At 41.5% G+C, this 20,924-nt stretch overlaps 1 protein-coding gene across 1 annotated transcript in view; it reads left to right on the top strand.

The window, feature by feature from the left end:
* Positions 1 to 20,924, top strand: part of UTP20 (UTP20 small subunit processome component) — a 65,479-nt gene that overhangs the window by 24,775 nt on the left and 19,780 nt on the right. The window contains exons 24-42 of the mRNA XM_071732945.1: positions 1,237 to 1,322; positions 1,878 to 2,003; positions 2,534 to 2,700; positions 3,224 to 3,432; positions 6,891 to 7,034; positions 9,171 to 9,250; positions 10,138 to 10,364; positions 11,293 to 11,437; positions 11,890 to 11,977; positions 13,137 to 13,280; positions 13,913 to 13,963; positions 14,055 to 14,207; positions 14,768 to 14,923; positions 15,301 to 15,441; positions 16,339 to 16,476; positions 18,152 to 18,291; positions 18,783 to 18,862; positions 19,692 to 19,981; positions 20,481 to 20,620. Of these exons, the coding sequence (XP_071589046.1) occupies positions 1,237 to 1,322; positions 1,878 to 2,003; positions 2,534 to 2,700; positions 3,224 to 3,432; positions 6,891 to 7,034; positions 9,171 to 9,250; positions 10,138 to 10,364; positions 11,293 to 11,437; positions 11,890 to 11,977; positions 13,137 to 13,280; positions 13,913 to 13,963; positions 14,055 to 14,207; positions 14,768 to 14,923; positions 15,301 to 15,441; positions 16,339 to 16,476; positions 18,152 to 18,291; positions 18,783 to 18,862; positions 19,692 to 19,981; positions 20,481 to 20,620 (2,705 nt within the window). The remainder of the gene's footprint in view (positions 1 to 1,236; positions 1,323 to 1,877; positions 2,004 to 2,533; positions 2,701 to 3,223; positions 3,433 to 6,890; positions 7,035 to 9,170; positions 9,251 to 10,137; positions 10,365 to 11,292; positions 11,438 to 11,889; positions 11,978 to 13,136; positions 13,281 to 13,912; positions 13,964 to 14,054; positions 14,208 to 14,767; positions 14,924 to 15,300; positions 15,442 to 16,338; positions 16,477 to 18,151; positions 18,292 to 18,782; positions 18,863 to 19,691; positions 19,982 to 20,480; positions 20,621 to 20,924) is intronic.

Below are 20,924 nucleotides of genomic sequence, written 5' to 3'. Positions count from 1 at the left end.
TTTAAATAAGGGAGGCAGGAAAACATCTAAGAAGAAATATGATGGGAGGAATCATAGTCTTAAGAAGGGCATAGAAGAAAACAGAATTTCTTCTTGAAGAATATTTAGTTTGATGAGATTCATTTTTTTAGGGGTTTCCATGAATGAATTGTCAACAATTAGACACTGAAGAGGGATTCTTAGTCTTTATCCTACACTCCTTAATAGGGTATTTTATTTACTTTACTGTGTTTTGTTGGTTCCCAGTGTGTGGATTTTTTCAGATCATTGGGGTTTGGTCCAATTGTTCCAAGCTTGTGTTGTCTGAGGCTGTGATCAGCGGGCTGTAGAAATGTATTAAAACACTATGAACCTGTTAGTTCCCTATGTTTTACCTGGCACACAGTGTGGCAGTTGTCATGTCCATTCATTAGGCCCCAAATTTGAGAATCTCTAATGAACATCCACTCCGCTTAGATCAACCTCAGAATCTGGCTTGTGAAAAAGTTGGTCCATGTGTTTTCTTGCCCATATTCTTAGCAAGATATTGAACAGATGTGTACAGGCCAAAACTGTGTGAATAGCAACCTAAGAGAGATCACTTCTCCACTGCCTGCCAATTCTGTGTATCAGAATATGCTTTTTCATGGCTGGTGTGGCCATCTGGCATAGGGACATCACAACAAAGTGAATTTTGATAATTCTGGCTTGTGCTGTGTGGTGGGAAACAGAAGAATTGATAAGGATACTGCTTGGGTAAATGATTGGTATTTCTTAGTGCCTAGATCATGGTGAGTTACTGTTGAGAGAGGGCAAATCTCAATGAGACTTTGCATAACCAGGTCTCATGAGTATTTTGTGTTTGTCACAGGGAAGAGAGGCAGCTGTCTTGGAATGGTGTGAGTAGTCTGCTTTTTGATCCAGTCTGCCCAGGTGCACAGCTGGTTACTGGTTTTGAAGGTTGAAAGCACAAGCTGTCTAAAAGGCAGTCATGAAAAAACAGACATTGCAGCTATCTGATGGAGATGGCAGAGGCAAAGTATGTAAGAACTGCTAGCAACCATATTTGCTTTTTATGGGTGGCAGTTTATGTATTCATGTCTTGGCTTTATACTGGCAACACATACATCCTGATTCCATTTGGATAAGTTAGTCCAAAATCTGCTTGAGCTTGGAGCCTTTGGGTTGTTTCATTGTTTTCAGTAAGCTCTCTGTCTTCTAGGTTGGGCCTCATTTTCTTTCCTTTGTCATTTGCAGTTACTGACCCATCAAGACCAGAATGTACAGAGAATAGCTCTTGACTGTATTATGACATATAAGCATCCTCATCTCCTGCCATACAAGTAAGAGCTTTTATATTATTTTAGTGTGGTGAATGAGCCTGCTGTCATATCAGGAGCCTGCTTGGGGGTAGTTGCTTCAAAGAGAGGGCCTTGCCTGTGAAGACACATATAAATTTTAATTTTAGCCAGTTGTATATTTCCTAGCTAAAACTGGAAATAAGGTCCTGAGGTTGGTCAGTGTCTCTTTTTTTATTTGCAAGAAAATGATAAAGCTTTAATTCTGTCCTAGAGAGAGTGTGTGTTGGTGGTTGCATTCTTTTCAAAGAGGTTTTTTTGTACTCATGCTGCATAACCACTCAGAGGAAGTGACAGCATAAAACTGTAGATTGTCATTGAATAATCTCTTCAGAATGTGTCCAGGAGGTGCTTTCCTATGTAATTAGGAAAACTGAACTTGCTGACATTTAAAATATCTTTTGATAAAAGAGTGACAACATTGTTCTTTGGTTTATATACACTATGGATTAGATAAGTAGGTAAGTTGATACAGATGTGTGTCTGTTTGTCTATTTTTACAACCCCTGCCTACCCTCTAATAATCATTATTGATGTTAGGGAGAACTTGCAAAGGCTACTGGAGGACAAGAGCTTTAAAGAAGAAATAGTCCATTTCAGTATTTCTGAGGAGACTGCAGTAGTGAAAATGGAGCATCGACCACATCTCATTCCTGTTCTTATGAGGTATGTCACCAAGTGAAGGTTTAATGATTTCATGTCAAAGTACCATGAGTAGAGATGTAATACTGCTGCTTCTTGTTTTAAGCAGTTGAGATAACATGTTTATGTGAGGTGTTATGCAAATTATGATTTCTTAAAAAACAGCATTTTAGTAAACACTTTTTCTTCTAAGGTTTACAGGGAACTGTGAGATCATTTAAGTTCACTGAGTATTACCACTTATTTTTATTAAAATAAATCGATGCAGGTTATGCAGATTGCTTCTTCAGAAGTAGCTGCCCTCAAGCTATCCTGGAGGTATTCTCATTTAATAAGCAAAGTCTCCAGCAGAGCTTCCATTGTAGTCTCTTTCATTGGGATCTTTTTAGGCACTGTGCAGTAATTCAGTGGAGACCCTAAAGGGAGGGGCTTCCACTCAGTTTGTTCTCACTAGGGAATGTTTTTAAATGAAATGGAGTTTCTTCTGTAGAGTAAGACAGCAGGAAACAGATGGTATGCTGAAAGCTAATGCAGTCTCTTTTTGGCTCTTGAAGAATTCTCTATGGCAGAATGAGAAACAAAACAGGGAGCAAAACACAGGGCAAGTCTTCAGCCAGCACTCGCATGTCCATCGTCCTGAGATTTCTTGCTGGCTCACTGCCAGAAGAGATACGGATGTTCTTGGATCTGCTCTTTGAAGCTGTGAAGCACTTCAGTAATGGTAAGTACAGGCAGTAGAACCTGGGGGCGTGGTAATTGTAATTCCTGACCTGTAGAAATGTGGGAGGATAAATATTGCCCAGTGCTGTTAGTGCTTTGGTTTGTCTTTAACAGCGCCTTGAAGGATGAAAGTAAAATTTTTGAGAAGGAATGAGATTCCCCTGAGCTTTTCCTTGCAAAGCATGATTGCTCTGTCCTACAGGTACAACAGGGCCAGAAAAATTGTGTGATTTGTTACAGCTGCACAAGTAAGCTGTAGTTTAGGCCAGGAGTAAGCATTGTGAGCTAACTTGCTGCATGCAATGGCAATGAACAGAGGCTGCAAAGTTCTCAGATACTGGAGCACTGGGAGACATCTGAGTGTCACAGAAAGCTGAAGACCTGAAGCTGTTCTTCAAAAAGCTGAATCTGAGTAACTGTAATTTAGATTCAGATTTTAGTGTTTTTCATTGAAGATTATTTTTGGTACTGAGTATCTTCATGGTGCTTCTCCAGTTAAGTTGCTGTCCCTTTTCCTGTTGCAGGGCCTTGCCATACTGCAGTGCTTCACAGTATGTCAGAGCTGGATTTAGCTAAAGTCCTGCCTCTTGGGCGTCAGCATAGTCTCTTCAATGGTTTTGAAGTTGTGTTGAAAAACATGGGACATTTGATCCGTCAGTATCTGCCTGAAATTCTACAGATTTTGCTCTGTATGACAGCTGTGGTATCCTGCATCCTCCAGCAAAGAGAGAAGGTACGATATAATATGCATGTATGTGTACAGATATTCATACAACCAAACATACATGTAAATTAAATTCCTTTCCCCTCCTTCTTGCCTCAGCCTGCACGTATACAACCTCACTGGGTCAGATCAAGATAAGCTTAAAACGAGCATGGAGTGAAGCTTAGCAATTATTTATCTCTCAAAATACAGGCCAGTGATATTTTTATGAAAGTGTTCAGGGCTCAGGCAGTGCAGTTAACATATTCAGAAAACTGCTTTGGACTGAATTTTAGTTGGAATTACTGAAGAGGGAATTGCAGGTGATCTCCGTGCATAGCTGCCTGCCTTATCTGTAGACAGATGGACAGGAAGGAAAGGTAAATGATTTGTTGCAAGGATGTAACAGGATCTTGTTGGCAGGAGGTTGAAATCGGCCTTAAAGGTGTAGCTTTTTGGCTGCAAGGATAAAAGCATGAGCAGGGGAAGGAGAAGATTTCAAGTTCCTTGCCTGAGAGCTTCAGAGCAGAACTGTCTTTGAGGTGGTTTGCAGGGGCTCTGGGCCCCAGAGTAGCTCATCCCTGTGGATGGTCACAGTGATTATCTGCAGTGATTGTCTCCTGCCTTGGGACATGAAGGCACCATAGAAGGAAGCACATCCATCTCTCTGTATCAGGAGTAGTCATGCTAATCCGGTCTCATGATAATTCTGAGACAATTTGAGAATGAGCCACAAATCTTCAGAGCTCTACGAATTTTTTTTCCCCTTACTGTGCACTGTCTGTACTGCAGAGGGGGTCAGGTGAGGGTAACGCTCTGTTAAAGATTGACTGCACCCAAAGATAGGGCATGTGGACTTCCTGGTGCCCTGTGCCCAGGAGAGCAGTGCAGAGATCCCTGTGCTCTAGCCCAGATAGCTCAGGAGTCATTTTCCAGCTGTGTGGAAGCTATGAGATTGACCCAGGCTTTTCTGTCTTTCTGAAACCTGTGCCTTAGCCAGGCTTCAATCCAAACTGCAAAAAAGGAGAGCTTGAGTCTGGTCTGGTATAATCTGATCATATATTAGATGTGAAACAAGCAACTGCACAGTCATCATCATCACAGTGGTGTTGAAGGAAGTTATGAGATGATAGACTGAGCAAGTGGTTTTAGGTAATGAACATTTTGTCAATATGTGTGTGTTCTTGCCAAGACCCATCTGTGAGCATACGAGGTTAGTTAGAACTTATCATGAAAACAATCCATCAAACAAAGCAAACCCTTGCAGGCAGCATCTGAAGTCACATAGTTGCCTTCAGGCTGCACAGAATCTTGTAACTGTCTTCATCTACAAAGAGGATGAGCAAATTTTAGGGCAGCAGCATCCCTCAGTCTGACTTAAGCAACAGATTATGTGTGTCTTCATTTTATACTGGGGAAGGAGTTTTAAAAGTGACTTCATTCATTGCTGTGATAGTCACATTTTGACAGGCTTTGACAGGCTTTGTGTTTTGTCTGAACTTAATTTAGCACTTCATTAACTTGTGAGATGTTAAAAGCTCAAAGAAGAGTGTGAAAAATCTGTTTATATTGGCTAATGATTAGAAGAGAATGATTCTTAGAGTTTTAGAGTAATTTATTGCAGACTGATACTGCCTAGAGAGTTAAGTATCAACTTTGACCATTATAAGCCAAGTTATTAAATTATCATTTCCTACTGTTTTTGTTCAGTAGGGAGTTTCTTTGCCTCTCTAAGACACGATCTCAGAAGGCTGCTTCTATGGCAGATGGGAACATTGGAAGACCCAAAATTATTTAGCTTGGGGCTCACAATTAGTAAGTGTTGTCACAAAGCAGAGGACATTTACCAGTAAACCAATCTGCACACAGAATCGAGATACTTGGTTTGTTCCATTTCTGTGGAGAAAGGGTTGCTAGGTGGTAAATCCAAAAGCTAGCACCTTTTTTGAGAAGGAACCCGGGTCTTACACACAGAGTAGTAACAAAGAATAAATTACAGCAGGAATTTGTCAACTTGTCACTCCTAACTTTGCATACGAAGACAGAAAAATTTATTATTCCCTTATCTCAAGGCTCCTGCACTTACGTAGATGAGATGCTGTCTCCTATTCCCCAACCCAGGTTGTGAAATCTGGAATCACTGTTAACCCTTTTCCTTGTGACCTTACATTGGGTCTGTCTGAGGGATGGGGTATTCACATTGTAATTAGCTATGTAAAGGGGACTATTTTAGCAATCCTTACATTGTTTCTTCCTTTCCCAAGACTGCCTCCATTTAAGTTTAATGTCCCATTATCCCCTCTTAAAGGCCTCACCTTGTAAAATAGCTCCTTCAACCTTCGAGCTAGAGCTATAGCAGTCTGGTTAGTGCTTTCTTTTACCACTGAAGCAGCTCACAGGCTGCCTGGAAGCTGATCACTTTACATTATCATTATCATAATTAGAACACATTCATCTTGGGACTTCCTGGAAAAGAGCATGTTTGGTTTCTTTCCACCGTGTCCTCTTTGTCTTTTTACCTGTCATTTTAGGTGCAAAGTGTATAGCAGTGTATTGCATGGTTGGGGGTTGCATCTTCAAAAGTCCCTAGGTACATCAAAGAAAATAATTGTGATGTCTTTCAGTGAGGCTTTAACACCAAAGCTGCTTCGCATGATAAGAGATTCAAGTGTTTATTCTCTGTGGTGTATCATGATATGTACTCGAGACCCAGAGGAACCCCTTTATGTACTGACATGGCTCTGCTTTTTGTGAGACTGGCGTTCTGTACTTGAGAAGATATCTCATGTTTGTGTAGTGAGCTGCTTCACACAGTATGGAAAGAATCTAGGTTGCTCAAGCTGATACTGTTTTCCAGGAGAAGAGTCAGAATGCAGCAGTGTATGAGTAACTTATGATGAGCTTATTTCCTTACTGAAATGTTTTCCTCATGAAAGGCATTGGAATATAAGTGCTAAATGAGTACAGGAAGCATCCTCCTGTAACCAAATGCTATACTTCCCCACACACTATTGGTTGAGGTGATTCACATTCTTTCTCCATTCCTCTTTCTTCTCCTTGTCTGTTTATTTCTTTTCCTACCAGGAGATACCAGTGTGCAAAGTACAGTTTTGCTTTCAAGAGCTAATTTGGGTCCTTTCCTGGGTAATACAGAATTTAAGTGTCAGGGCTGGAAATGTTGTAGCTTTCTGCACTTCATCCATGCTGATTTCAAACCTGTCAGCATGGATTTTGATGAGCTGAAGGAATTCTGTGTATCTGACTAAGTGCTGGAACAGGCACATCTTAGAGAAAATTCAGGTCAGTAGTGAGAGGTAGCTTCCTGCTGTGAACAAGTTACAGGTGAAAACAGAACAGCATTGTAATAGCTTCAGCAAAGGTTGTATCTGTGGTCAGTGAATTGCTGTGTTTTATTTCAGAGCGCGCAGTTGGTAGTTGTTCTAGGAAGGTCTTATTGGGGTTTTGTTTTTTGTTTTTTTTTTCTACAGATCCAACCTAGGTTGATCAATCCACTGAAGAATTTGAGACGTCTTGGACTTAAGCTTGTGACAGAGTTTTTTTCTGATTATGACACCTACAGCTTTAGTGTGGAAGAGATTGATGCGGTTTTCCATGCAGTTGTATGGCCTCAGGTCAGTATTTCTTGTTCTTCCAAACCACCTTGTGTGTGACCTGAACCATGCAGAGAACCCCAGCTGCACCAGGGTCTATCATGTCAGCTATGACTGTCACAAGATTGGTAGTGGCATCAGGACAGATTCTGACATTCTGATCTGTCTGACAAGGCCAGTTTCATTACTCATGTCTGGTTAGTCCTGGGATAATCAAGTCACGGACTGAAGTACAAGTGAATTCATCTGAGTAAAATGGATGCCAATTCTTTATTCTTTGACCACAGAAACAGACTTTTCCCTCGGGTGCTTCAGGATAGAAAAATAATCCTACTAGTCATTTCCAGGTGCACTTTGCTACTTTTCTGCCTTACATTTATTGGGCCTGTAGTTGGGGACTGCAGGCACAAGTGCTGCTGCAGGAAAGCAAGGACCCAGCAGCATCTATTGGTGGGCTGTGTGCTCTTGTGCCTGCCTGCTGGGAGTCCTGCGTGGGCACAGTGACAGGGCACAGGGTACAGATCCCTTCTGATGTGGGAACATGTGCTGTTGTGAGCAGGAGGGAGAGCACACAGTATTGAAAATGAAATCGTGCTGGCCCTGTCAGTGCACTGACAGCAGCTGAGGTTAGCAGGGAGGGCCTGTACCAGATGCTGGTTGTCCCTGCTCTAAAGGCAGTCACCTTCACCCAAAGGGTGACAAAACAAGATGGGTTGACTCCAGCAGAGCTCTTCTACTGGGACTTCTGAAGTAGCCAGAAGTCCAGCAGCCTCACAGCAGAAAAGACTGTCAGAGAGCACTGGGAGTAACAGCTGTGATCTGTGAAACCCTAGATCTGCTTCTCAAAACATTTTTTACTCCTGCCTTGTTTCACTGCTCTTCCAGTGACAATATATGATGTGTAGTATGTATATGAGGGCAAATAGTGGATAAAATATACAGTGCATAGAGGTCTGTATTTCACTGAGCTGAGCAGCGTGGAGTTGCATGTTCCTGGTGTGTCCATGTCGTTTTCCCAAGGCCAGGGTGCCACAGTGGCAAAACATTAAACATTTATGGCAGTCCCAAAGCAGTTTTGAGCATGTGGTTTGGGCTTTAAGTCAGCAAAGTGCTTATGCTTTCAGGGAACATTGTGTCTGGAAGGGTTGAGTAAATCTAAACAAGATGTGAAATTACTGGTAAGTAGTTAGAATCCCTGTTGTCCTCATAGCTGTCTTCCTGACGTTTTGTTTTGGAGCTTCGATGGTTGTACGGTTCAGAAGCTCCCTCTAGAGGGAGTGTCCACCAAGAGAGCTCCATGAAGATTTGGTTTTCGCAAAAGTACCGTTTGACTTCTTTCTTTTTTCAAGGCTATGGTACTGAGGTGTTTAAAAATTCGTGGAGAGAATTCGTGGAGAACCTTGTTTTAAACCTGTTTTACTCGGAGGTGGAGTTTTTGCTCTTCATACCTCAGGATTTGCTGCAGAGGCTCAATATCATTAGCTCACACAGCAAGATTCCTGCAGGGCTGGGCTTTTACATCATTGAGAAAAGCTGTTTTATGCAGAGCAATAACATTACACTGCTGGTGTGGTCAGGGTGGAAATTCCCCAGGTGTGGAGTGGCAGAGGGCAGGGAACCAGACCTGAGCATTGGGTCTCTTGCCTGTGTCCAGTCATGAGAAGGAGCAGCAGCTACTACTGTATGAACCTTAGGCTGGGCAACTCTTAAGTGAGGTTGTTTTGGACACAGAACCTTGTTAGAAGATCCCATTCCCTTGGTACTGTGCTGTGCTTGAGCCTCTCCCTGAGCAATGACAGTGCTTTTATAGCAGCTTAAGCCATGGGGAGGTAGAGCAGATGCTCGAATGGCAGGTGCTGCAGCCAGGGCATAGGAAGTGTGGGAGAAGTGGGTCTTGAGTATTGTGCCTGATATCTCATAGATGTGTGCAGCTGAGGTTGCTACATCTGCAGCAAATCTCCACTTTCAGGAGGAGGACAAAAATGGTAGCTGGAATAATGTGTAAATAGGATTATGATAATCTTAAGAAGTGGTTCCACAAATACTGAGGGAGCTGGAAGAATGATAATTAAATTCTTTTCTACAAAAGCTAAACTACAGCTTGTAGAGGGATCTTTTACTTGTGTTGCATTTGTGTCTGATTTTTGCCTCCTTTAGGTCTGCAGGTTGGCTTCAGAGAGTCAGTATGCTCCAACCTTTCTGCTCAAACTCATTCATACCTGGAGTAAGAATCCCAGGTAAGTGTTCTCCTTGCAAAGAAGCATGAGTACTACTGAGTGCACCAAACTCAAGGAACAAAGAGCACACTACTCTAGTAGCTTATGAATAATTGTGTCAAAATCCTTATTTTCTTTTTCCAGTAGGCTGCTATTCTTTTGATAGCAGTCCCGAGGCAGCTGGGAAGCTTTCCAATTTATGCAATTACTCTCTTTTTGGTGAGCTGCTTTTCCCAAATATGAACAACCAAACAGATAAGTTGCCTGAACCTAGTTGATGGATGAGGAGGAGGGCTGACTTCTTAGAATGTGTCTGTGTCATTAATCAAGACTTCTTAGTCTAGGGAAATGGGAAGTCAGTTTTACAGTCATTCATGGTTTTTTTATTCCTTATTTGTTTCTGTTTGATGAAAAAATATGAGCAGGTTGAGCACAGAGTCTGTGACTGAGATTCTGACATGGAAAGCTGTAAGAGAGCTTTCTTAGATGCAGACACTCTCCAGCACAGCTGTCTTGAATGATTTTTGCCTATACCACAGACACACTGCTTTTCCTTTGCTTAAGTATTGAATATCTTTTTTAAGACATGTAATTTGTAGACTTGTATATAAACATGTAAAAAATGGGATTGGATCATTAGGCTAGGAGTGGACTATTAGAAGACTTGGACAAACATCTGTGGAGCAAGGGTTAAGTTTAAATAATGCTATCGTGAAGCAAGAAAAGGCATTTGATGACCTCTCAACCTCCAGCCTTCATTCCCTCTGGTTTTCATAACACTGTGATTTTTGCACTTTTTTCCCTGTCAGAAGACAGTCATCTTCTTTTTGTGTGCCTTTTTGCAGAAAATAATTTAAAAGTTCTAAACTTAAATTCTCAGTCAAACTTTTTCATAATCTTTCTATCAGGTATTTCCCCTTGCTGGCCAAGCAGCGTCCAGATCACCCAGAGTGTGATATACTGACAAATGTCTTCGCTGTGCTATCAGCCAAGAACCTGTCTGAGGCCACATCCAGTCTTGTGATGGACATAGCTGACAGCCTTCTCAACAGCCCAGATTTTGAACCCACAGAGCAGGTTTCCAGTTTGAGCGTGACTGACTGTGTTGTCATGGCCACTGGAGATGTGACAGAAGGTATGCCTGCATGATTGCTCTGAGAGGCCCATTGGGTGCTTTGCATGGAATGTGTTAGATTATGGTGAGGTTGTCTGAGAATATTGGGGAAGGAGACTTCCCAGTAGGGATGAAAAAGTCAATGTACAAATTTGGCTTGGCATGCTCGGGAACTGTAAAGTTCTGCCTGTCTCATGAGTGGTGAGATTCACTTTTGAGTGTCGGGGTCCTGAGCATGAGGAATTTCCTTATGAAGAGGGAAAATGCTTGTGTTTTCAACCTGTTTTGGCAGTGAAGCTTTAAATGGTAGGATAACTTCAAGAACTGCATTGCTTTCTTCTCTGAGCCTAGCATCAAGTTTTATGTGAAAGTCCACTCTGAATATGCACATGTATCACTGATAATTCAGTCTCTTCTCCTTGACAAGAAAGACCTGCCATTAACTGCTTTTATCTTTGAGTGGTAATAGGTAGGGTGATGTGCTGTGTTTGATTTTATGAAACCATCTTTCACCTGTAGCACTCAAAGGTAGTGTAAGGGGGAGCAGTTGTTGCTGTGCCTGTGTTATGACAACTTTGATTCGTGCAAGAGATCAGTGATAGAACAAAGGAAATTGTATCTATAAATGCTCCAGACATTTTAGGAGACAGTTACTACCTGTGAGGGAACCTCCTTGATAAGCCCACATTTAGGGAGGCTGGTACTGAGATCTGTGAGGAGAGCTTTTATTCTTTGTGTGTTCTTTCTTTGGTTCCAGTTCAGACACATCAGCAAGTGCTGCTGCATGTCTCTGGGTGCCCCACACATTCATAACTCCCACCAATTTTTTTTTTTTCTTCCACTGATAAAACCTCCATTGTCTGTATTTCCCCCTTTGTGTAGTGTTGGCTTTCTCTTCTGTTGTTTGCAGCACAGAGTTGGGTATTGCTAACTATTGTATCCCTTACAGAGACCCTGAGCCTGGGTTGTCGCTTGGTTATGCCTCATGTTCCTGCCATACTTCAGTACTTCAGCAAAGCAATGCTAAATATGGAGAAGGTGAAAAAGAAGAAGTATAGAGCACAAGTCAGCAAAGAGCTGAGTATACTTTCCAAGTAAGTGATTTTGAGAGCTCAAAACAGTTGAAAAGTGTTGGAATGAGGGAGGAAGAAAGGGGCTTTTAATAATATTTTGCAAAGTAAAAAAACAGTTGTCTTACACTGTTTAAATTTAGAGCAGTTGAAAATAACCTGTCTCTGGTATTGACCTTGCAAGCTGCTAATGACTGAGGGCAAAAGTTTTCAGAAACTGCTTCTAGGTGTTTCTATTGCTGGTGCACAAAGCCTTTTAAATACAGGAAAAGGTACAGAAATGCCTACAGTCATGCAGAACTGAATACTTGGGCTGATACCATGGTTTTGGTGGGTACACTCTATTAGCCTGGGTACAGATGAATGGGCTGACAAAGCCCTGTGTTATGGCACTAGTGCTGACTGAGTTTTTCCTCTGCTCTGTACTGGTGATTGGGTTGATATAAAATAGTAAATTACCTTGTCTCATTGTGCAGGATCAGCAAATTTATACAAGAGAAGAGTCAGAATTCAGTGCTTGTGAGCCTTCTCCTGCCTTTCCTTTATCAGAGTAACATGGAGCAGGTAGGTAGAAAGTACTTTACCCCCCTCTATTAAACATAATAATCAAGCTTCATATATTTCTAGTCTGTGCAGCACACTGCTACTCTGTGTTGATGTGTACGTGTCACTAGATGCTTTGACTGATGCTATTCCCCCTTTTCATGGAGAATATCTGCAGAAGTTTTTACACAGTTTTTGTCTCCCTTTCTGCTATAGTCAATCGATCTAAATCCTTGCAATGTTTTAAATAAATGTTCTTCACTGTGGGTATTTTGCACCCTAAATCCAAAGCCATAGCATCTGGACAGCAGCTTAAATACATATGGTTGGGTACATAGTATATACTGTGTAACAGGTAGTAGTACTACAAAGGTCTGTTGCAAAATAAAAGGCAAACATTGTACAGTAATATTAACATGGTCCCATATTTTGTGCTTCTGTTCTCTTCTTCCAGTCTTAAGTGTACTTGTGAGTACAGAAGTTTGTCTTGGAACTGAAACTTCCTTAAAATGTTAAATTCCTCACAGTGCAAAGTATATGTGCTGCAGCTGAATGAAGCAGAGCTCTAAGGATATTGGTACACTATTTTGTTAGGGTTTTCCTCTCTGCAAAACCATCTACAATGAATGAATCTATTGGTTATTCAGCTTGATTGCTTAAATCCTTGAATCAAAGTCTGGGTCTTGTTTTTCTTAAAAAGTATGTGGTTGCTCAACAAGAGATTTTAGATTTGGAGAAAGAACTGCTGGGCAGCAACCTGCTTCTGCTTTGCAGGTGGTTATTTAACTGTTCACAGAGGGCATATATGATTTCTGTCCAGAAAGATTGTACAAGTATACTGTGCTGTTAATTTTTGTTTCACAGTTTAAAGACTACTTTTTAGAGTTCCATAGTTCTCATCACCCTTGAATCCTTTGAGGAAAGAAAAAAAAGAAGTCTCCATCTTGATGGCATTCCTCTCTAACACTGTGCTTTTTTATACTTGGAAGGTTGCAAGTGCTTCTGAGAAATCTGAGTATTGCATTTACTGTCTTCTCCTTATTCTTTGTTCTCATTCAATATCTGTCATCTGAGTAAAGTACAGCAAAATGGTTAAGTTCACTCTTATTGAAATATTTCCTAAGGAAATGAAATAATCTTATGATGTTTCAGTATTTATTGGCAGCTATCTCTTTTTCAGGGTACAGAGATTGACATTCTGGAGACTGTGCAGAACTTGCTGAGGCATTGCTCAGACCCTACAAGCTTTCTCAAACCACTGGCAAAGCTTTTTTCTGTCATCCAGAACAAACTGTCTCGACATAAATTGTGCTTGGTATTTCAGGTATTGCATTTTTACATGTCTTTTTGTGCTGTTTTTACTTGTTCTAAGAGACCCAGAAAAAAAAACAATTAATTCATCTCTGTTGTATATGAGCTTAAAAACCTTTGAAATCTATGTTAAGGGAACATAACAAAATTGCATATGATAGAAATTGATGAGCTAAGACTTGTAAAAGTTTTGGCTAACAGCCTGGTTGATATGGGCATCAACAGGGTTCTTTTGTATAAGTGAAGCCAAATAAAGAACCCTTCATCTGTAGTATATCCTGTTTCTTTTTGAAATAAGAATTATTTTCAGCATTCTGAAGATTGGTTTTATTTGTATTCTTCTATCACATATTTACAGCACTCAGGCTGGTCTGTAGTTCTTCGAAGTGACTCGTGTAACCTTTTTATCATCAGGAAAACCAAGGAAACACTCAGTCTAAGATAGTTTGAAGCTTAGGAACTTATAACACACAGCTTTCAATTAGTGCAAAATTAGCACAGAATGGCTCCTGTGAAGCTTCTAACAAGAGAAAAATTGATTCTGTTGCTTTCCTTACATTTTGTCCAAAGTGGTGAAGTCTTGAGTTCTCCAAATTTTTAACAACTATAAGACTTAAACCTATTTTCTCTTATGTTCTGTTTCAGACTTTATCTGATTTGGACAGTGAATTGAAGTATATTACTGATGTTGTTAAGGTATGCAGAGTTTCTTTGCTTACTTTCCCCCCCAGCATTGTATTGTCATGTTTCTGGCCTTTTCCATGAACAACTTGTTGCTCTTTCTCAGCTGAATGCCTTTGATCAGCGGCATCTCGATGACATCGACTTCGATGTACGTCTGTCAGCATTCCAGTCCATCACAGCCTACATCAAAGAAATGCAGGCAGTGGATATCAACTTCCTGATCCCCGTTATGCACAACTGCTTCTATACCATCCAGGTTGGCTCAGTGTTCCTTCTCTTGCTTTGTGCACCATGATGAATCTAACTTGCAAATTATTTCCACTGGCTCTTTTGGTTTCAGGTTTTTTTGACACTGCAAAATATTCAGAGGGCATATTTTAGTCTTCCTCCAAACACTTTTTTGATTTTTTTTTTTTTTTTTTTTTTTTTCCACTTGCCTTTTCATCTCTGTGTCCAGAAGGGCAAACATAGTGCAGTAAGACTGCTCCCCCAAGCACAGTGCACCCTGTGAGCCCTGGAACTTTTTGATCAATCTGTGCTGTAGAAAAGCCATGTTACAGTCTTGAAAGGCTGCTGCTTTTTGTTGCTACTTGTTCTGGTTGTGTGGGCCTGCTGGTGAATCTAAAAGCATTTTTCCTTTTTGGAAGGGTGACTATTAATTCAAGGTTAGAAAACTTCTACAGGAAGGGTCTCAAGTTATTTGATCTCTACAGGCTTTTTTTATGTTGTGTCCAGTGGTACTGTGCAGTCCAGTCTTTTGGGGGGAAAATGGTGTCATAGGCAGACTCACATGGTCCAATTTCTTGCTCCTCTCAGCTAGGGGATATGGCACTTAGTGACAACGCAAGCCTTTGCTTGACCAGTTTTATCCACCGACTGGCAGAAATTGAACACACAGAAGATGACTACAAAGAGCTAATCCAGCACACTCTCCTGGAGTCTGTGAGAAGGGGGCTGAAGAGTAAGACTGAGGTGAGGCACTGCCATCTACTTACACATCTCCAGCTGTCTTCGGGATGTTAGGGCATATGAGAGTTCTGATAGATTGGGATAGGAAATGCAGATACCCACTGTAATCAAACTTACCCTTCATTTGAAATCTTAAAAAATCTTAAGTTATAGCACTCCACTGCTTCGTGCTTCTTGACCATTATTCAGCTTTTCTCAGCTGTAGCTTGTTCTTTGGAGGGGAAACTTAAATATATGTGCAGCCCAAAATACAGGTGTATTTACTGTTACTGAAGAATAGGATTAAGCCTGAAACACTGTAAATGACTGCACTGCTGTTCTGAGGAGTTTGTAGCAGCCTCTCTGAGGGGTATTTAACCTTTGCTGCTTGCTGTTTTCAGAGCATCCAACAGGACTACACATCATTGCTTTCTTGCCTCATTCAAACATTCCCTGCAAATCCTGAATTCCGGGATTTGGTCCAGTTGACCAATCGCCATGATCCTGACATGGATTTCTTTGAGAACATGAAACATATGCAGGTAAAAGGCAATAGGCATCCCCTAGTGCCTCTCTCTCACTGCCAAAGTAAAAGCATTTTACAGAGGGGAAATGTTTACCAGAGCATCTATGTCATAAGATATTGTAGCTAGGTTTGTTTTGTTGATTTTTTTTTTTTGAAAAAAAGGATGGGGACATCATCAAATGGGTGATTTTAAATCATGTTCTTGCTTCTGAGATTTAGCAGCACCATTTTTTTACCTCTTCCTAATTTAGCTAAAAAGAATTGGCTTAATTTTAAGTCATTGTTCATGATCTTGGGTAGGCAACTCCACCTTAAAACCTGTGCATGATCCATCCCACAGTCAGCAACAGTGTCCTGGGGATCCCTCTGACATGGTCAGGGAACATGTCTTTCTGTTTTTAGTAGCCCATTCACTGCTACTTTCTGTCTGGAGACTCAACAACCTATTCCTTCTCAGGCCTTTGTGATACAAATGTTGCACAAAGCCTGGTCTCCTAGTTTTCCTTGCAATATGAAAATACAGTGTTTCTCCTGCTTTCGGAGATGCAATGGAAGAGAACCTTTGCTATATCTGCAGTTGTATGTAAACCCTAAATTTTTTCCATGTAATTTTATCAGACCTTCCTACCTTGTGTCAGTTGCCTCCTTTGTCTGATATCTGAACATAGCACAGTTCTATGTAAATTCACAGTGAAATTCCCATCGAGTTGGAATATTTATTGTAGCAAAAGTCTACTGAAAGCAAAGAGATTGAAGGGACAGGGCACAGCCTGTTCTTGGGAAATGACAGTAATATGCTTATGCTATTACTTAAAACTGAGGCATTTTCAGAACTGCTGAATGTATGTATTCCTTCGTGCTTGCTGTCACTCAGGGGCCACCTCATTCATTGTCTTTTTTATGTTTGGCTCAGATTCACAGGAGGGCACGAGCTCTGAGGAAACTGGCAAAGCATCTCACAGAAAATAAGCTTATACTGTCTTCCAAATCCCTGCAGAACTACATCATGCCTTATGCTACTACTGCCATATTTAATGAAAAAATGCTAAAGGTAGGCTTATAAACCGAATGCATCCATTTGAACGTTTTCACCTTTCTTGTGTACCATTCTTATTATAAGACTAACTGCTTTAAAAGACTCATCTTTAAAAGATGAGAGTGCTCTGCTTTAGGTGGCAGAAAGGATTTGGAGGACTGTCCTGTCCCGATCCTGTCCCGAAACCTGTCCTGTTTCTCTAAGATGGGTCACTTAACCCCATGTTTTGGGGTTGAGTTTTTTGTTTGGGTTTTTTTTGTTTTGTTTTTTACTTGGGGTTATATTTGTTTGCACTTTTTGTAATTGAGTTATTATTTTTCCCATCCTGCCTCCAAACTGCTCTCTTTCTGTTCAGCTGTGAGATTAGTCACTCTTTGGCACCAGAATTTGTGTGGTGGGGAGAACAGGCTGTGCATAGTATTTGAGGTGGGAATAAATACTGTTTTCTCTGGAGTTACGTGGGAACTGCAGGAATGGGCTGAAAACCTGTGAAATCATTAGTAGCTTTGTAATTGAAGTCTGAAGGTGACATTTTGTTAGTCACTTTCCATATATTTTATTCAAAACATATGCAGTGAAATTACTTGTAATGTAAATGTGTCAAGACTTCCTTCTTGCAACTTGGAAGAGCAAGGTTTCACTCTTCTGCACAGTTCTCTGCATGCTATCAGGAGACCAGCAGAGCTGCCAGTGTCAGACCAAGCAAATGTCTAATTTGCTTCCTGTCAGAAGTATTTGTCTGATGCTGAAACAATTAGGCCTTAGGCACAGAACCCAGCACCTGCAGCCATACAGACTGTGCCCCTCAGCAGGGCAACTGCAGTCACTCTTATACCAGTGGGAGAAAAAATGGGTTCATGGAAACCTTGGTAAAGAAGCAAACACATTTCACATCTGAAATGATGATTGAATCATAGAATGGTTTGGGTTGGAAGGCAGCTTAAAGATCATCTAGTTCCACCCTTCCCACTACACCAGGTTGCTCAAAGCTCCATCCAGCCTGACCTAGAACACTTCCAGGGATGAGACATCCACAATCTCCCTGGGCAACCTGTTCCAGTGTCTCACCACCCTCGCTCTGAAGAATTTCTTTCTAATCTCTTACATACATCTTCTCTCTTCCAGTTTAAAACCACTACACCTTGTCCTGTCACTACACACCATTATGAAAAGTCCTTCCCCAGCTTTCATGTAGTTCAGGTACTGAACAGCTCTCTTTCTGGAGCCTTCTCCAGGCTGAAGAAGCCAAGCTTTCTCACCCTGTCCTCATATAAGAGGTGCTCCAGTCCTCTGACTGTTTCTGTGGCCTTCATCTGAACTCACTCCAACAGCTCCATGTCCTTCCTGTGTTGGAGCCTTCAGAATTGGACACAGTACTCCAGGATGTATATTACTAGTTGTATCAGCATACCCCAGCAGCCTGCCATGTGTCTGGTTAGATATCTTGAAGCCCAGAGATACAGTTACATGAGAAAAGTTGAATGTGTGCAGAAATATTTGGAGATCTACTTGGTGAGCTGTGATCTTGTTTTTTATCTGGTGATTGAGAGGAGATCTAAAAACTGAATACCAAGCATCCCCACTAGACTGACATTGCTTCTTCTGGCTCTTGCTTCTTTGAGTAAAGTATGCTTTAAGCACATATTTGTCATGAATGCTAACAGCAACCGAATTTCTATCTTCTGAGCAGCATGAAAACATGGTAACAGCCTCGGTTGAAGTTGTTGGAGCTGTCTGCCAACATCTCTCATGGTCAGCCTACTTGTACCACTTAAAGCATTTCATCCATGTCCTGCAAACAGGACAGATCAGTCCAAAGCTGGGAGTCAGGTAAGTACTGTGAGTGATGCTGTTCTAGGTATCTCTGAAGACTGCTGAGGCTAAATTCAGTGCCTTAAGGAGCACCATACAGATTTTAGCTTCTTCCTTGGGATAGGTCTCTCTGACTTTGAGATGGACTTGTGCCAGTGGAAGTGGACATGGCCTTGCAGCTCAATGTGTCTGAGCTCTGATGGATTAGCAAGTCATTGCTTTCTCTCACTTGAGAAGCAGTAGCAGCTTCTTCTGTCAGGTTCACTCTGCTCCTGGACAGACAGTACTATCTGTAAGGTTTGATTAGTGAGATAGGTCATTGAATGTACTTTGCTAAAAAACAACCATTTTTTATTTCCTGGGTTATTTCAGGATAAACCTCCTTAAGCTTCACTGTCACAGAGTCTGAAATTTTTAAAAAGCTCTTTCAAAGTTTTCTGTTGTGTAGGTCTATACAACTTGTCCTTTTTGGGTGAAGAGCTCATCTCTCTTTGTGTTTCCCTCTGCAGCTTGCTAGAGACAGTGTTGGAAGCCTTTCACTTTGACCACGAAACACTTGAAAAGCAGCTTGTGACTGTTGAGAACCAAGGTGAGCTTTCTGCTCCAGATTGTACATGTAGAAACACTGTCTCTTATTTGCTCAGAGTGCAACTAATCAAAGTTTCGTGTTTTACTCTCGAGATCAGCTATTCACAGCTTTTTTAAACGTGTATATTGGAAAGCTAGTTCTGACTTACCTCCTTGGGAGCAATGCAGACTGTCCTGCTGTTGGCTGATAGAATGAGGCAAGGTGGGGGGAACCATCTCCACCTTACCTCTCTTTCTCAGGTCTCTGTAAACCGAAACAACCCAGACAGATTTTATGCAAATCTGGAGTGTTCTCCAGGGTCCACACCCACCCACCCATTGCCATGTCTGAATTTTACTCTTGATGTTGGCTTCTCTCATTGTTATCCACAGCCTAACCAGGTGCTATACACCTTGTCTTTTGTCTTTGCTTCCCTCACTTCTTCATGTGAAGTAGTTATACCTTTGGCTTCTTCACTGGTGTGGTGACCTATGTTGCAGCCTTTGGGGGGGAGGAGGGTGTCTCACAGCTGTGCTTTTCAGTACCTCTTGCCTTGTGAAATTCTCAAATGTAAGTGAATGGTATTTCTCTAAGGTTCAAGCATATTGACCTTTTCTAAGCTGTCTGTTGATGGCCAAAGAACTAGTCTAAGCCTATTCCTAAGGGGTGGTTGTTGGAGTCTGGCATTCTCTCTATCCAGTAACAGAACTCTGATGCTTAGTAAGTGTTTGCTGTTGTTGATGATTGGTAGGAGCTTTGTCCAGACCAAAGCCATCACAAGAGTCTCTTTAAGGGCTCAGGTTTTGTGGCTTCCTAATAATTACCTATGCTTTTGACAATTATGTGACAGAAGCTATTGCCATGGACCTTGACCCTGTGGTGGAGGGTGAAGAAGCCATGGAGCTGGAACAGAGTGAAGGGGAAGAGGAGGTGGCTGAAGAAAACAAAGGGAAGAATCTCCCTGAGGAGCCAACAGAACCTGAACAAGCAGCTGAGACATCAGAAGATGCTGAACAAGTGGCCAAACCTGTTTCTTTCTTACCCCGAAATAAAGAGGAGCTGGAGAATCTCATCAAACACATTCAAGATACAGTTACAGTCAACATCTTACCTAAATTACACAGGTGTATTATTGCAAAGGTGAGGAGTTGGCATTGGAAAGGTGTTTTGCAAGCCTGTGCAGCTACTCTAAGGGTTGGAGTGCTACTTCAAAAAGCCCAGGGGAAATGCAGCACATTAGAAAAAAAAATAGGCACAACTGGATAGAGACCACCTGAAAGCACAAAAGAGGCTTCATCCTCTTTGTTGTGCTGTGCAGATTACTGGCAGACCTTCTGGTCATTGTGCAGGGTGTCTTCACTTTCCTGCTGAGAACTGAGTTAAGCCACACAAATGAAATGACTAATTTTGTGCAGCCTGTTGAAAAATTCTCAGCCACTTGCCAGCACCCAACTTAGCTTCTCTATTGAAAATGCAGGGATTCATCTCACCTGTGCTTTAGCTGTAGTTGTGTGGGTTTTTCCTGTAGTCAACAGAGGACAGCAGCTTGACCTGTGGGCTTCTTGTCTGGTTTGTTGAGAAAAGCTGGATTTGATTATGTGTATTGGAAGTGCATTGTGTCTTGTTCTGTTTTAAAAAGGTTAAAAGAGATGAGGAGCACAAGCTTGTTAAATCCAACGTTGTGAATGATGAAGAGGTGGTTCGTATTCCATTAGCTTTTGCAATGGTCAGGATGATGCAGTGTCTTCCCAGAGAAGTGATGGAAGCCAACCTGCCAAGGTAAATGCTGTCAGAGCTCCTTAAATGCTGTTCATTGTGCTGGGAATGAGTGCAGGCATCTTTCTCAAGCTATGGTTATGTACAAGACTAAATCCAAGAGGGGCAGTCCTTAAATACTTCTATTGAAAGCTTAATTTCCTAATGATACTCCCCTCTGTCTGCATTTGAAGTAATCATAGAATCATAGAATTGGCTGGGTTGGAAGGGACCTCAGAGATCACCAAGTCCAACCCTTGATCCACTACCGCTGCAGTTACCAGACCATGGCACTGAGTGCCACATCCAGTCTCTTTTTAAATATCTC

The sequence above is a fragment of the Heliangelus exortis genome, chromosome 1 (genome assembly GCF_036169615.1).
Source record: "Heliangelus exortis chromosome 1, bHelExo1.hap1, whole genome shotgun sequence".
In the NCBI taxonomy this organism is placed as follows: domain Eukaryota; kingdom Metazoa; phylum Chordata; class Aves; order Apodiformes; family Trochilidae; genus Heliangelus; species Heliangelus exortis.
This window is presented reverse-complemented; position numbering and strand designations above follow the sequence as displayed.